This window comes from Pipistrellus kuhlii, unplaced genomic scaffold (assembly GCF_014108245.1).
Source record: "Pipistrellus kuhlii isolate mPipKuh1 unplaced genomic scaffold, mPipKuh1.p scaffold_m20_p_6, whole genome shotgun sequence".
Taxonomy (NCBI): domain Eukaryota; kingdom Metazoa; phylum Chordata; class Mammalia; order Chiroptera; family Vespertilionidae; genus Pipistrellus; species Pipistrellus kuhlii.
The window spans coordinates 15,353,478-15,370,947 of record NW_023425562.1 but is presented as its reverse complement, the minus strand read 5'-3'; the positions used below and the strand labels follow the sequence as shown (position 1 = coordinate 15,370,947).

At 35.7% G+C, this 17,470-nt stretch overlaps 1 protein-coding gene across 7 annotated transcripts in view; it reads left to right on the top strand.

Moving 5' to 3' along the window:
* SMAD2 (SMAD family member 2) overlaps positions 1-17,470 on the top strand; it is a 57,903-nt gene that overhangs the window by 24,235 nt on the left and 16,198 nt on the right. For 5 of the 7 annotated variants that reach the window (XM_036417631.2, XM_036417634.2, XM_036417633.2 and 2 more), the window contains 5 exons: positions 1,748-2,036; positions 10,566-10,655; positions 11,654-11,847; positions 12,702-12,836; positions 17,120-17,194. In XM_036417631.2, coding sequence (XP_036273524.1) covers positions 1,801-2,036; positions 10,566-10,655; positions 11,654-11,847; positions 12,702-12,836; positions 17,120-17,194 — 730 coding nt within the window. In that variant the 5' untranslated portion in view covers positions 1,748-1,800. Of the gene's footprint in view, positions 1-1,747; positions 2,037-10,565; positions 10,656-11,653; positions 11,848-12,699; positions 12,837-13,064; positions 13,111-17,119; positions 17,195-17,470 lie in introns of those variants that run through there. The other 2 variants (XM_036417632.2, XM_036417636.2) reach the window with 2 other exon arrangements.

Sequence of the window (17,470 nt, the reverse complement as noted above, 5' to 3'; positions counted from 1 at the left end):
AGACAAAGCTTGAGCCCCTTGGCACAAATTTTGTGCATCGGGCCTATAGAGTGTGTGTGTATGTGTGTGTGTACTATTTCCCCCTATAATACATATTTATGGTAAAGTTTATAAATTAGACATAGTAAGAGATTAACAATAATAAGTAATTAAATAGAACAATTATAACTGTTATAATAAAATTTACATGAATGCAGTTTGTCTTTCTCTTTCTCTCTTTCTGATAATTGATCTAATAACCAAGATGGCTGTTAAGAGACCAGGGGCTGGGGACAGTATTCATCATGGATATTCTTGAGATAGGGATGATTTACATCCTGGGTGGGATAGAGTGGGACAGTGCTAGATTTCCTCATGCTACTGAGAATGGTATGCAACCTAAAACTTATGAATTATTTCTGGAATCATGCATCTAATAATTTTGGATTGCTGTTGACTGGGTAACTGAAATCTTGCAAAGTGAAACTGCAGATGGGGTCTTGAGGGGTTAGGAAGGGGTGGTTACGGAGACTACTGTACTGAGTTATAAATAGCAAGGTTAAATAAAAGTTTTAAGATTTTAAAAAATTATATCTTGGTGTGAGAAGAATAGCTATGTTTGATTATACTCACTATGCACATTACTTAAAAATGAAAATATATTTTTTAAAAGAAGCTTAATTAAAAATCTCCTCAAGGGATGTAAAAGTGAACCAAAGAGGGAGAGATAGAAGCATCAATGATCAGCTGATAGAGAATCATTGATCAGCTGCCTCCTGCACAACCTCTACTGGAGATCAAGCCTGCAACCCAGGGCATGTGCCCTGACTGGGAATGAAACCATGACCTCCTACTTCATAGGTTGATGCTCAACCACTGGACCACACAAGCCAGGTCCCAAACCTTTTCTCAACACACTGTGTCTTCCTTTATTTCTTAACTAGAGTCCCAGTGCATGACATTTGTGCACTGGGGATGGGGTGGGGGGGTCTCTCAGCCTGGCCTGCACCCTCACACAGTCCAGGATCCCTTGGCAGGGAGTGGGCCTAAGCCAGCAGGCCAACATCCCTTGAGGGATCCTTAGTGCTGCTGCAGAGGCAGGAGAGGCTCCCACCACTGCCACTATGCTCACTAGCTGTGAGTCCAGCTTCTGGCTGAGCGGGCATGCCCCCTGTGGGAGCATACTGACCACAAGGGGGCAGCTCCTGCTTTGAGCATCTGCCCCCTTGTGGTCAGTGCTCATCATAGCAACCGGTCGTTCTGCCATTTGGACAATTTGCATGTTATATAGGATTCTTGTTACATATTTTACACTTTCCCCTTCTTATAACTTTAGAGTTTGTTTCATGATATCAAATCAGTTACAAAAGTTCAGAATTTGGGGAGAGTGAGCTTGTAAAATTTAAAAAAATATTTTTGTGAATGTTTTGAGAATTAGATTGAAGTTCTAAAAAGTGAGAAAAAGTTTTTCTTTTGGTGAAAGTATTTTAATTATTGACACTATTAAAAGTTAATATAGTATTAATAGTGATTAACTGGTCTAGTATTGATAAATATATTACTTCTAAAATTATTATATATACCCACTTACAACATTGTTTTTCTTGAAAAGGGTTTATTTCCATAATTTGTTTAAATTAATTAAGATATTTTAATGGGTGAAGAAGAGAACTTCTGAAAAATCTGTTGTGAAAGTAGTAATTTGAATTTCTGTTTCATTTTGTAATTTGATATCATGTTGAACTAATTACTTCCATATCTTTTCTAGGTTAGATAAAAGAGGATATTTCCTTCGTGTAGATTGCTGCCTTTAGTAAGAACATGTCGTCCATCTTGCCATTCACTCCACCAGTTGTGAAAAGACTGCTGGGATGGAAGAAATCAGCTGGTGGATCCGGAGGAGCAGGTGGAGGAGAGCAGAATGGACAGGAAGAAAAGTGGTGTGAGAAAGCAGTTAAAAGTTTGGTGAAGAAGCTAAAGAAAACAGGACGATTAGATGAGCTTGAGAAAGCTATCACCACTCAAAATTGTAATACTAAATGTGTCACCATACCAAGGTAAGTGTTATCAGATCAGAAATTTGATGGTCGTCATCCTGTTGAAAATTGCTTGAAGGAATCTGAAGAATTATTAAAATTTTGTTACTCTCAAGTCACCTGTAAATAGTAATTATTAAAATAGGACAACTATTTTTAGCTTGTTGTATTAATTTTGATGTACTCTTTAGACTTATTTTATAAGTAATTTTCTTGAGCAGTGAAGTTTAATCAAGCAAAATAAAATTCTTCCAATATGTTAAGTTTTATCTTCACTGTCTTCTTTTGACTTTGTTGCCTAAATGCTTCCATGGGTTTTATCTAATTTCTGTGATTGAATGACATTTGGGTAAAGATTCAGTGCTTTTCTATCTCTAGTGCAATACTGCTAGACAGATTTCTCCCTCTTGGTTAAAACTTCACTCAGTGAGGAGTTGAAAGAGGCTACTACTATTGTGTTGAATTGTATGTATTATTTTGTTTGAGTTGTAGTGTTTCTTCCAAAAAAGTACAATATGTAAGGCAGCTTCTTAGATGCTAGACATGTCTTAAAGACCTACCTCTTGTATTTTACTTAAGAGGTCAAGTTTTAATGTAAATTTAATAATTTATCGTTAAGTACCACTGTGAGAAATACTGTTTGTTTTTTAAATAACGTAGTAGATATTTTTTAAGTGAGTCATTCCTTTTTATGTACGTTACAGGGCTTTTTGGGAGTGTCTTCATAAAAGGATTGTTTGTCGTGTCATGCACATGGGCTGGCATATGGGTATAGCACATGAAACCATTCCACTTGACATGTTTTCAAAGAGCTTTTGGAAATACACTCTGGGTGCTTGTTGATAATAGATCCAGTAGCACTCCACCTGTCTACTTGCAAATACTAATAGTAGACTGTTTCCTTCTTGTTTGGTAGATTATTTATTCATTTATTTTACCTGTTTCATATATATCTTAAGAGTCATTTTTCTTGTTTTATTCTTTTGTTTTACAAACGCTTATGAGTACCTGATGTGTGCAAGGTACTGTTCCTAGGCACATGGGGATACAGTGAGGAACAAAACACCAAGTTCCTGCCCTCACGAAGGATTGATGTATAAAACTAACAAGTGGAAAATATAATTTGGTAATGATTGCAAAAAAGATAATGATTGAGGGATAAAAAAAGCCACTTTGGATTGGCTTGTGATTTTTTAACCTAAACTTTGAGAAGTACCAAGCTAGCTGAGAATTGAGTCTTCTAGGTGTAAAGACTCTGAGATGAAAAATTATTGGAATAAAGCTCTGTAGAGTTGGAGTAATACAGAATGAGTACAAAACTTAGAAGGTGTCATATCATATAGAGCATTGTAGGCACTGTGATAGTTTGAATTTTAGTATGAACTTAGTAGAAAGCATATAAGGATTTTAATGGATTTCTAAAATTTAAATCCAGCTTTTAGAGAATTTCTTACATTTCACTTTTACAGACTGCTGGGGTCATGGTGGTGATGGGGATTGTGGTGTGAGTGTGTGTATGTTTTAAAATGAATGGTGGGTCTGGAAGCAGAGAAATCGGGAGGCTATTATGGTAACCTAAATGAGATTCGGCAGGCTGGACTGGCGGTGGCTGAGCATATGTGAAGTGAATGAATTTGGCATGTGTTTTGGAATTACAGCTGATAGGACTTGCTAATGAATTGGCTAAGAATAAGTCAAGCTATGACTGTTAAGTTTTCATTGTGTAGCACCCCAGCATTTCAATTCAGTAAACATTTTTCAATTAGCCACTACATATATGATAGGCTCTTGGAGTTAAAATACAATTTCTACATTTGAGCCACTTTCTGTTAAGGGAGACAAACTTTAAAAATATAAAAAAAGATAAATTTTGTAAGGTGCAGTAGGTGTTATGAAAGATGTTTGCTCAGGGAGCTATGTCCAAAGGAGGAGAACTTTGCCTACTTTGTGTCTTGTGGAAAGTTTCCTTCTGGAGGAAGATTGGTACCTGGATTGAATTTTGATGGATATAAGGGAGGAATTTAGTTAGAAAAATCCCAATTCATCCAGAGTAGCACTGTGGTATTGAGAGTGTGGTGGTAGGGAAGGGCTGGTGAAGGGTTCTAAGTTACCTTGTTTCCTGGGAGTGTGAAGTGGGAGTGGGACATGACAGGAGTGAGTTTATGTATGTGTTTACAAGAAACTACACTGGCCTGAGGAGTTTACGCTGTACCTGAATATAATTGGGGGTGGATTCGTTGAAGAGTCTTAGGTAAAGAAGACTCATAAATCAAATTAATTTTAAGTATAGCATCTGGCTGCAGTGAGGAAAATGGTTGTGAGACTGTCAAGAAGGGAGGCAGTTAGAGTATGTTGTCTCCCTCATCAAAGTGATGTAATCCAGAGGTATGTAGTCATATTTTTGCCCAGCTTCATCTAAGGCTCAAATTGCCTTTGCTGTGAGATAATTGACAGAGCAGAGCCTAAGAGTAAGGGTATGCAATCCTATCCTTTAAGAAAGCATAGTAGGTAGCAACCTACTGATTAAAATTTACAGACATGGGTATTTAAACTGGAGGTTAACTGAGTCAGATCTCTCTTCCTTACTTTTTATTCTCCTTTTTGTAGTCTTTTGGAGACTTCATATTCTAGGGTTACTTCATTTAAGGTCTTTTTCTACCCTTAACTCTATGAAAGCAAAGTAGTGGTTGTCCTTTACATTATCTTGTGTTTTACCATCAAAAGTTCCTTGAAGCTTAGAAACTTGCTTGTCTAACTTTGTGTTACTTTTATATTGTAGAAATGTAGATTTGTTAATATTGCTTGTGTCTTTCAAAAAATTTAAGCTTCTTACACTATGGTGTGATCCCATATATTTTATAAAGTTTGCTTTGTTTTCAAATGGTATGTTAGTTATATTATGTTAGATGATTAGTGATTTCTTTTTTTTTTTTTTTTTTTTTTTAATATATTTTATTGATTTTTGTACAGAGAGGAAGGGAGAGAGACAGAGAGTTAGAAACATCGATGAGAGAGAGTCATCGATCAGTTGCCTCTTGCACACCCCCTACCGGGGATATGCCAGCAACCAAGGTACATGCCCTTGACCGGAATCGAACCCGGGTCCCTTCAGTCCCCAAGCCGACGCTCTATCCATTGAGCTAAACCGGTCCCGGCTTGAGCTAAACCGGTCCCGGCGATTTCTTAACTATTAAATGTCTTTAAAGATAATTGTAGACTGAAAAGGGTAGGAAATGGTGTGAAAAAAGGTCTGTATGGATAAATCCAAACCATAGTTTAAACAAAATTATTTAAAATGTGATGGCAAATGGATTTAATGTAAGTTTATTTACTTAAAATTGCAAGTAAGTTGTTAATAAAATATTTCAAGATAACATCTCAAAACTTATCAAAGAAGAGTTATCTATCTCTAGAAATTACTCCTAAAAGGAGCAATCTCTCTTAATCCCAAATGTCAGAGTATCAAGGATAATAAAATAATAGTCATTACATACTCCTATACAAATTTAAAATTTAAGCCATCATTTTGCAGAAGTATACCTTGAAAAATGTAGGCTCTTAAGCCAGCCACATATAAATCCTGGGTCTTATCTCAATAGTTCTGTGACTGTTTATTTTATTTCTTTATTTGAATATAACAGTCATGTTAATTCACTGTAGGGTTGATGTGAATATGAATCACATAATACATGTAAAGCACTTTGGTTCCAGGTACATAACAAATGCTTAAAATAAGTGTTGGAAAGTTTGAGGTAAGTTTCCTATAGCCAATGAAAATTTAATTGTTTACTTGTATCTTTTGCTAATTTGTTAAGGACAGGGTTGTACCCAAAGCTGCTTTCTTAGTGATGGAAGGTAAAAAACAAACAAACAAACAAACAAACAAAAAAACATCTGAATGTAGGCACATTTTAAAAAATATATATATTTTATTGATTTTTTACAGAGAGGAAGAGAGAGGGATAGAGAGTTAGAAACATCGATGAGAGAGAATCATCGATCAGCTGCCTCTTGCACACCCCCTACTGGGGATGTGCCCGCAACCAAGGTACATGCCCTTGACCGGAATCGAACCCGAGACCTTTCAGTCCACAGATCGACGCTCTTATCCATTGAGCCAAACCGGTTTCGTGAATGTAGGCATATTCTTGTTTTCCATTCCCTATCCTTCAGCTGTACAATGGTGAGGAAGTACAAACATAGATATAGGACATGTAATTATAGAGACTTCCTTTTATTATCGTGATCAGCTCTTGAGTTCTGAATTATTCAGTCATCTCTAAAATGAAAGTACTGTTTTGTTGTAAATAGAAATAATTATGAATGATTCATTACAAATTACTTTGTAGATGTCCATATTTCACGAATACATCAGTAATGAATAGCTGATTTAAAGACTCAAATGAAAAGTTTCTTTTGTGTATACCATTCTGTTAATTTATTAACTCTTTATTTTTACTCCATGTTCAGCATGCTTTATAATCCTTCCACACTGACAACCTAGATTCTTGCTCCTTTTGATTTGTAGAAGAAATGTATTCTTTAGGCTAGAAGGTCATGAAAAGTAATCTACCTATTAAAAGAGTAACATGCTAATTGACCCTACCTTCACGGCACCCACCAGCCAGTCAGAAGTGAGTATGTAAATGAATGCAACAAAGACGACAGGTTAATTTGCATACACTGTCGCCGAGTGGTCGGGGGCAGGGCTGGATGCTTTCGTCGTCACTATGGTGATGATGCAGGTGTTCTGTACCACTCCCAGCCTCTTGGGCCTCTGAGCAGAGTGGGAAGGCCAAAAGGCAGCTTAGGCCCCAGCGAAGGCAGTGCAGGCAGCCAGGGAAAGAAAGGCCCATTCTGGCATGAATCTTCATGCATCGAGCTTCTAGTAAATTAATAAGATTGAATTAAATCATGCAGATATGGCAGGAACAGGGAAACCTTTTTAACGGTTTATATGACTCTATGGTATGAGCCTTCAAAGCCAGTGTTACTCGCTTTAACTTAGTTCTTCTCTTTCATATCCTGATAACAAGTACATGTTCTTAATACAAAAAGAATGTCAATTAACAAAGTGCAAAATGTTAATGTAGACGTGTGTGTAAAATACCATGCATGTTATATCTCAATAGTTGGTAAATTGTACACTCTGTTTAAAGTTTTAACTTCAATTTTTAAGTCTGTTTATTAGTTAAAAAAAGCTTTAATATGTTAATTTTACTGATACTGTAAAAGTGATATTAGGGAAATTCTGTACAGATTTCTGCCAGGTTTACTACCAGGTTTACTAAGCCATCTGGTTAATCCATTATCAATTAATACACTATAGGCCATGCAGACTTCTTTGGCGTATTAGAGTTCTGATAATTTTAATAACTTTCAACTTTTCTTCCCCAGAATTTTTTTTTTTTTAAATTCAGTCTATGTAAGCAAGAAAATTGCAGAGTTGATAGGGGATAATCTGCCTTTAAGAAATTATGTTCTAGCATCTCAAAACAACCCTTCTCAGTAGGACAATTATTTCTACTTTACAGGCAGCAAAGCTGAGGTTTAGAGAGGCAAAATATCTTGCTTGAGGTCAGCCTGGTAATTAGGGTGCTGGGATACAAACCCATCCCTGAGTGGCTCCTGAGCACCGATACTCCAACCACCAAGTGACCCACCTCAACACAGCAGGGAGAACAAGGCTACTCTACAGGCAGAACTTCTTTTCTGTTTTACTTGTGTATTCTTTTTTTGCTAATTGCATAATGTTTTCATTATTGAGAATTTAATGCATTTCAGAATTTGGTACTCTTCTTTGTCTGAGTTTTCCTGGTCATTCTTATTTATTTTGTTACCAGAGGCCTGATGCACAAATTCGTGCATGTGTGGGATTTCTCGGCCTGGTTGGCAATTGGGGTCGGCCAGCTAGGGGTGGGGGTGGGGGGGGGGCTGCATGAGGTTGGCTGTAGGACTGCACTGACCACCAGGAGGCAGCTCCTGCATTGAGCTTCTGTCCCCTGGTCCTCATAGTCGTTGTTTCTCTCTCATTGGCGTTTCTAGCTCTCTATCCCTCTTCCTTCCTCTCTGTATCTATATATATATGATATATATATATATACTAGCCGATCATCTGGTTCTAATGGTCACTTAGGCTTTTATATATATAGATTTTATTTTTCAAGTAATTTTGTCTGGGTATCATAGTTACTAGCCGATCATCTGGTTCTAATGGTCACTTAGGCTTTTATATATATAGATTTTATTTTTCAAGTAATTTTGTCTGGGTTAAACATTTATTAAAATTTAATTTAGATTCCATCAAATATATAAAGTGGGCAGAATTTATATATTTGATGGTATTGTTTTTGTAGGAAGATGTATTTTTCTTTGTTCAGTTTACTTTTGTGTTCTTTGATAATTAAAATGTTACTTGTGCCGAAACCGGTTTGGCTCAGTGGATAGAGCCTTAGCCTGCTGACTGAAGGGTCCCGGGTTCGATTCCAGTCAAGGGCATGTACCTTGGTTGCAGGCACATCCCCAGTAGGGGATGTGCAAGAGGCAGCTAGTCGATGTTTCTCTCTCATTGGCGTTTCTAGCTCTCTATCCCTCTTCCTTCCTCTCTGTAAAAAATCAATAAAATGTATTTTAAAAATAAATTAAAAAAATAAAATGTTACTTGTAGTTTTGACACATTTATAGTTATATTATTTCTAGGTGCTTTGTATATTTTATTATAAATTAATTCATTTAAAAAAATTTTTCCTATATAGCCAAGCAAAAATTTTACTAACTAGAAGTAAATTTATTTTTAAGTAAACCTTCCAATTTTGTGAGAGAAATATAAAGGTGGATGGAATTGAGGCTTAATACCCTATGATGGCAATTGGAAAGTATCAGAGTTAAAGTTGGGATTTGGGTTTATCTGACTCTGAACTAATTGCATGTTTTTAATGAAGCTTGAATAAAGCACAACTTTAGCTCTTCATGCCCTTTTTAGATTCTTGTTCTTGTGTCATTCCCAGATTTATTGGAATGAAATGTTCAGCCTGATCTTCATATGAGCAGAATAGCCCCTTAGTCTGATCTTTTATTAATTTTCTTTCTTGAATTATTGTCCAAGAAAGAAGAGTACATTGTATCCTGTTCCTTTCGAGGTTTAAATTCAGATTCATAAGACTTTATAGACTTCAGTTGCTTTTATTGTAATTTAAACTACATAGTACTATATTGTCCCAGTAGCTATTTGACAGCTATCTTAAAAGAACCATTGATTTTGTGGGTTTTTAGTCAGTACGTATTTGGGGGTAGAGGAGGGAGAAGAGGTCTAAATTATCTTTCAGGTTTTGGGCTTTTTCTGACTTTTGCAGCTTGGGAAATGAAAGATAGATGTCTGCAGCCTAAAAACCCAGAGTATCTTTAAAATATCTCAAGGTGATGGAGAATGTCCGAAAATGCATTTTCTTAAACTGTCTAGAATTACAGTTACTGTAGCCCCAAAGTATGGCATGAGATGTTTCTGCCTCCCAGTGGTGTTATGCAAGAGACCCAGCATCCCACGTGATGGATGTGTGCTGCCACAGGAAGACAGCACTTCTCACTAGTGCCTTTGAAGTGTTCATTAGTAGTGTGTACATCTAGAATTTAATTACCTTTATGAACTCTAATTTTTTAAAGTAAAACTTAGGATCTGAGACACCTTGCGGTCAGAAGTTCATTCTAGACAGCTTTTAAGCTCCTCTTCTTCCCTTCTCCCATGGATGAGAAGTTAATGTGAAATGCAGTACTAATAGGGGAAACGGGGGAAATTATCTCTAGACTGCCCAGGTTCTGAAAAGGAATGTGGGAGAAAATTTTTGAGTTTTTTTGCTCTGTGGATTTCAGGCATACTAATAAAAACAACAACAAAACTAGATACAGCAAATTTTTCATATTCATACTATCTTTTAAGAATTTGGTGCTTTCACGTATCTTTAGTTCTTATAGAAATTTCTTAAAACTTTTAAGATGGTATGCTACATTAGAATGATTTCTAAATCTACTTCCTTGTCCTTTGGTGTGATAAAAGATAAATAATTTCTGTAAAAGTGAATATATAAGTATTTCAAATAACTTGAAAATCTTAACTGTAGATATCTCTGATTTAATTGGAATTTCTATATTTAAAATATGAGTTGACAATTGTGTTTAGATAAGTTTTTTTAAAAACTGGATTATAAAATGAAGCACTGTTAGTAAGGCTAATGACATAGGTATTAGATCTTTTGTTGTGAGTAGAGGAAATTGAAAAAGACATTATAGATATGATTTCATTAAGCTAGAGAGCATTGGTGTTCACATTTTAAAAACATAATCATAACTTATCTGGAGTCACATGTTCCATTTTATTGGCTTCCTTCATATAGAAAATATAGAAACCTGTATTAAATGCCTGTGAAAACATGAAGCAATGTATATTTTCTCAGTGAAGGAAGTATTCTGTACATTTTTCATGTTTTACATCATGGTATTTTGAATAACCATGCTTCCATGTTCACATCAATTTTTTGTTTTTCAATTTATGCACAGCACTTGCTCTGAAATTTGGGGACTGAGTACACCAAATACGATAGATCAGTGGGATACAACAGGCCTTTACAGCTTCTCTGAACAAACCAGGTGAATATTCTGCCCTCTGTCAAATCCTAGCAATCTTGTGGGCGGGGGGGTATTTGTAAGACCTATTAAGTGGGTTGCTTAATATAATTTTGCCTAGGATGTTACCTTAATATAAAATAAGGCATAGCATTTAAAATACCTGCTTGCCGATATTAAAAGTATTATTAAATGTTTCAGCTGAAGTTTTGATCAATGAAATTCTAATTTTGAATCTTTAAATTATTGAATCCCCTAAAGAATAGGAATTTTGATATAACTATATTCTCATTTCAGTTTGAGATCTGTTGTTGGCCTAATTTTTAAATAGATACATAACCAGGTTTGCTACATTTCTTGTATACTAATCTCATCTGTATACTAATAAATAAACTTTGATTACTGAACACAACACAAGGCTAACTTGTTTTTTTTATGTTATCTTTATTTAAATCACCTCATTCTCTTTTTAAACTTATTGATATTTGTTCATTTCATCTCATCATACTCATCATCATCTGCATTTATGTGTGAGCTATAAAAATAATACCTCAACACACTCACAATTGGGTAATGAGTTACATTAGTTTGAGTAAGTTTTATATCATTGTTGGTATTTACCATTCTTCATAGTAGTTCCTTTTTTGATAATTCAGTCACCTACAGAATTAATGCCCCTAAAAGAATCTCTAAATAAGTTTGATTTATTAAAGATAAAAGTTGACAAAGTTTTTCAAATGTAACTATATAATACTATTAAAAATCTAGTTTTCCCAAATGGTTATCCATTCACTTACACTTAACTCATTTGTGTAAACATGTTTTAAGAAACATCTGCTAGAGCTGCTGCTTTCTTTTATATCAGATCCATAAAATAGTACATTTTTCTTCCTTGTATTCACTAAAACTAACTGAATGTCTGTCATTTTTTTTCTTTATGCTTTTATTGTACTAATTTGGTCCAATTGAGTATTTCTGTTTTCTTAAGCTCCCACCTTTCTTTTCCCCTTGCTTCCCAATAGGTCTCTTGATGGTCGTCTTCAGGTATCTCATAGGAAAGGACTGCCACATGTTATATATTGCCGATTATGGCGCTGGCCGGATCTTCATAGTCATCATGAACTCAAAGCAATTGAAAACTGCGAATATGCTTTTAATCTTAAAAAGGATGAAGTATGTGTAAACCCTTACCACTACCAGAGAGTTGAGACACCAGGTAGGAAAAGTAGATTTTTTTAAAATAAATTAAATGTGTAAGAATGACAATAAATAAATAAATAAATTAATTAATTAAATGCTTGAAGTTAAGTATATTAGGTGTTCATTATTTCTAGTTGACTCAGGAAAATTTTGGTGTAAAATTCTAAATTACTTTAAATTCAATATATTATTTGGTGGTCATTAAAAATACAATTAAAAGAATATTTTATCGAAAATATAACTTAGTGGTAAAGATAGTTTCTTGGAATAGCATATTAGTTCACATCAAAGTACATATATAGGAAATTCCAGTCTGCTTAGAAATAAGCTGATGAATCTGTTTCCCTGTCTGGTGCATTAACTGTTTTCAGTCATTTTGCTCTCTGAGTTTTTTTTTTGTTTTGTTTTTTTGTTTTGTTTTTTGTTTTGTTTTGTTTTTTAAGTATTTTAATTCCTATCTAAGCAATTTAGTAAAACTCATAGAAAGACTTTACCTTTACTTAGCTGTGTACTTGAAACATTTTAAGACTATAGCTGCATTTTTAGAAAATACCCTAAATTTGATTTTACAAATCTTTTTGCAACCTTTCTAATGGGGATTTTTGAACTTTCATGGTAATAAATATTACCAGTATCACCTTGTACCAAAAAGTACAAGATAAATTGGATCTTGGAAATTATTGTGAACCACTTGGTAAGTTAAAATCATAATCAGATTTGTCAATTTAATAACTTGTATAATACCAAATGGGTAGACCCTAAATTTTAAAAATTAAGCAGGCTACTTCTTTTTTGTGTGAAAACTTAATAAAGGTCCTGTTTCCTACCCCTTGCTCCTTGCCATTAACTTGGATCGTTTTTACTTTTTAGTTTTGCCTCCTGTGTTAGTACCACGGCACACTGAGATCCTAACAGAACTACCGCCTCTGGATGATTATACCCACTCCATTCCAGAAAACACTAATTTCCCAGCGGGAATTGAACCACAGAGTAATTACATTCCAGGTATTTTGCTTTCTGAGTCTTCTAAAAATTGGGATAGATACAAATTTTGTTTATAAACATTCAAGTTTTAGTAAACTGTGGTTTAACTTTTTAAAAAATTCCTTTGGATTTTAAATAGAAAAATATGGTCTGTTGGGTGATTATTTTTGTGAAATGTATAAACCTCTAGTACATTAAACATTTTTGTGTGGAGAAAAGTTTTACTTTATATTTCATTTTCTTTTGCAGTGGCTTTAATCAAAGTACTCTGAGAAGCAGAAAAGAAAAGATCTTAGTAAGTTTATCTTAGTAGTTATTGAAGCTAAGAGAGATATAGAATGTAAGCAAAATAAATGATACAGGAAAAAATATTCCTGAAACAAATGTAATTAAAAATTAACCAAATAATTACTTTCATAGATAATGTTTAAGAGAGATACAACATTTCTGTGGGAGATACATTATTTTAGTTCTATAGACAGCACACCTATGTTGTACTGAAAATCAGAACACTTCTATTTTAGTTCTTTTTAATCTGGACCTCAGTAACTTCTGCTTTAATTATTGTATTATGAGATCTAACAACATATTCCATGATACGGTAGCTACCTACCCTTTACTTTTCACTGTTTTTTAGGAGAAAAACTAACATTTTCTTACTTTCTGCCCTTCCCCCTTTTAGCAGAAACTAAAGGTATACTAGGATGAAAATTAAGCTAGACATTGGATTTTTTGGTGTTAATCTTTTTCTCTTTTTGCAATATTCCTCTATCCCATTCTTATTTTTATACAACTGAAAATATGTAAGGAATTTAGAGTTTTAAGCCCATAAAACATTTTTTTAATGTGTCTCATCATGAAGATAATGCCTTTTCATTGAAGACAATTTTTAAAATATAGTATTTTTCCAAAAAGTTAATTTTCAAGTTAGAAAGTATCTTCTGATTGTTTAAAGGTGCATTTCTTTGATTACTATTTTATTCCAAAAGAGGAGTTTAAGACTGCTCTTTGGTTGCTAGGAAACAAACTTTTTAAGTTAGGAAGTAGTGTGATAGAGTGGAATGCAGTATGAGGCCTAGGATAAGGGGGAAAGTAGGGCTAAAATGGCATTTTCTAGAAAGAATTTAGAAACTAGAGTTAAGTGTGTGGCATGAGGAGAGGGGGAGCCATTTTAAGTCTTTGAAGTGGGACTTAGCAAAATTAGGAAACTGAGGTACCAGTAAGCATACAGTCATACAAGACCATGTACCCAATCATTATTTGGAAGGATGTTATTTAAAATGTTTAGTGACTTTTGTGGAGATGTTTGGACTTGTGTTTTCTTTATTTGTTTAGATATGGGTATTTTACAAAGTGGTACATCAAATGTACCTATTGGTGTTTTTTTAGACAGTGCAGTTTACCCAGCTCTGATTGATAGCAAAACCTAATGTTTACTTTTTATTCCACTTCTAAAGAAATTTTAATATTTTCTCCAAAATGCTAATGACTATTATTATTTTACAAAAAAAAAAATGGAGAAAAGTAAACTAGGATAAAGTATTTCTACTTAGAATTTGAAACATAGGCAGTTAGACTGGCAAAGCTTAGCTCTGTTTAATTTTGTCACTTTTAATCTTTGAAATCGTGCATAATCCTACCTTATAAAAGAGTAATATGCAAATTAACCATCCCTCTGCTCAAGCCACACCCACCAACCAATCAGAGCGAGTATGCATATTAACCCCAACCAAGATGGCTGCAGCCACAGAGGGCAGTTGAGAGGCTTGAGTTTCAATAGAGGAAGCCAAGCTTTCCACACACCCTGGCGGGTCTAGGCCTCCCACTCAAGGATATAAAATTTCAATTATAGAAGATAAATCCCAAGAAAAATGGCAACAGCCATGGAGCTGGAGAGAGCAGGATAGGGTTTCTCCCAGCAACTGAGGAAGCAAAGCTTTCCACCTGCCCTGGCTGGCCTAGGACTCCACTCAAGGCTACAAAGTTTCATTTATACAAGATACATAAAACCAAACAAATGGTGTGAGTGAGCAGGGGGCTTGGCTCTACTCCAGGCTGCAAAGTTTCAATTGTAGAAGGTAAATAAATTCCAGATACCAGGGCCTCTGCTTGGGTTGCCAGGGGCCGTGGCCAGCCTGCAAATCACCACAGGCTCCTTGCCCAGGCCACCCCACAGCCCAAGGGAGCCCCCACCCTGATCCAGGTCACCCTTCAGGGCAAACCAATTGGCCCCCACCTGTGCACCAGGCCTCTATCCTATCTAGTAAAAGAGTAATATGCAGATTGGCCATCACTCCAACACACAAGATGGTTGCTCCCATATGGTCAAAGACCCTGCCTCCATGTGGACACAGGATGGCCAGCAGGGGAGGGCAGTTGTTTGGCACCAAGCCTGCAAGAGAAGGCAGTTGAAGGCGATCAACCCTGTAGGGGAGGGCACTCAGGAGTGGCCAGGCCAGCAGAGGAGGTAAGTTGGGGGCAAATGGGCTGGCAGGGGAGCAGTTAGACATCAGTCAGGCTGGCATGGTTGTAGTGAGAGGGTGATCAGGCTGGAAGGCAGGCAGGCGAGCAGTTGGGAGCTAGCAGTCCTGGATTGTGAGAGAGATGTCCGACTGCCCATTTAAACCTAACTAGGCAGTTTAACATCTCTCTAGGGTAGGGGTGTCGAACTCAATCAGAGAAGGGGCCAAAATCTAAAATCCAGCCTAAATCGCGGGCCGAATGGTTTACTGAACAGTCATAAACTGTCATTGTGATGGAAACGCAGCGGAGTGCAGTGATGACAGCGCGGTGCGGGCCACATTGCAAGGCCTGGCGGGACGGATTTGGCCCGCGGGCCTTGTGTTTGACACATGTGCTCTAGGGGTTCCAGATTGGAGAGGGTGCAGGCTGGGCTAAGGGTCACCCCCACCCCACCCCGTGCACAAATTTCTTACACCAGGCCTCTAGTGGTTATGTATTACTCTCTCATGTTCTTTGTTGTTTGAACATATGAAGGTATTTTATTCTTAGAATTTCAGTATTAAATATTTTGGGGTATCAAACTTAAGAGTTTGATATTAAGAAGTTAAAATTTATAGTTAGCTTATTGAAGGGAGATTGAAAAGGTTAATGAAGAGCCCTAGCCGGTTTGGCTCAGTGGATAGAGAGTCAGCCTGTGAACTGAAGGGTCCCAGGTTCGATTCCATTCAAGGGCATATACCTTGGTTGCGGGCACATCCCCAGTAGGGGGTGTGCAGGAGGCAGCCAATCAATGATTCTCTCTCATCATTGATGATTCTATCTCTCCCTCTCCCTCTCTGAAATAATACAAATATATATTTTTAAAAAAATTAATGAAGAAAACCATTAGCCCTCTTTCTCTTCCTTGTGTAATTACAGAATTCTTTTTGAGTATGTATCTGCATTATTTGAATTGCTTAAAATTTCTAGCAATGTATATATTAAACCATTGATAATCATTTAAACTTTTCATTCGAAATTATAATTGGTAAAATGGTATAAATGTTTTTATTTTACATGAAGCCCATTCAGGTATTCATACGCCTCCTGAGTAAACATATTGGAAACAGCACACTGGAATCTTATTTTCAGGGGGAATTTTGCCTCCATTTTGTGCAGTAATCTGTATTTGAATTTAATTTTCTGCTTTAATATTTAGGAATTACTGCTTAGAAATCTTTGGAGAAATACACTTTTTGGTAGAATTCAAGCTAGTCCAGTCCTGAAGTATATTACCATATTTTGCCCTATAAAACTTAGTGGAAGATGTAACTCTGTATTACTCTGTAATTTTAAATTGTGTGTGTGTGTGTGTGTGTGTGTGTGTGTGTGTGTGTGTGGTGAGGCCAAGAGGGAAGCGGGGGGTGGGAGAGTTCCTTTAATCATTTAGATACTCATCCATGGTGGCGATTAGTTAAAAAAAAAAAAAAAAAGCAAAACACATTGTAGGTACTAATATCTTTGAAGTATACTGATCCAGAACTGAGGTATCTTTGAAGTTATATTTTTGGCTCTTGCCCCAGAAAATATACATAGGAGAATGAGCCAGATATGTAAATAATAGTTAAGAAAATATGCCCAAGCAGCTCGATTGTATTTCAAGTAGGCTTTAAAGGTTTGCCTACAAGGTTTGGACCAGAGCCTGAATCCTAAGCTCTTAGTATCCAATATTGCTTTTTATAATGATGTTATATAACATTTATGTTTGTTAATCAGAGCAATTTGTTGGGTTATCTTTGGTAGCTAGGAAAAAAGGTGAGATTAAATTGTAACTCTACTTGATTTGTTCTAAATTTCTGTAGAAACACCACCTCCTGGATATATCAGTGAAGATGGAGAAACAAGTGATCAACAGTTGAACCAAAGTATGGATACAGGTAAAAAAATACATTTATCTTTCAAAATTCTTTAGCAGTTAGATAACCATTTTTGCCTCATTTGAAACTCACATGAGTTTTTCATAACTCTTAAAGTTAGAGAAGTTGGGACACAAAAAACAAAACAGAACAAAACAAAAAAACGTTTATCTTGATTTAATTATATTTGAGCTATCACAGGGTCCTGTTGTCCATGAAAAATTAACATATGCTGCTCAGCAGAAAAATTGGTAAATTTTTTTCTTGTTAGAGTAAATAAGAATTTGAGAACAGTCA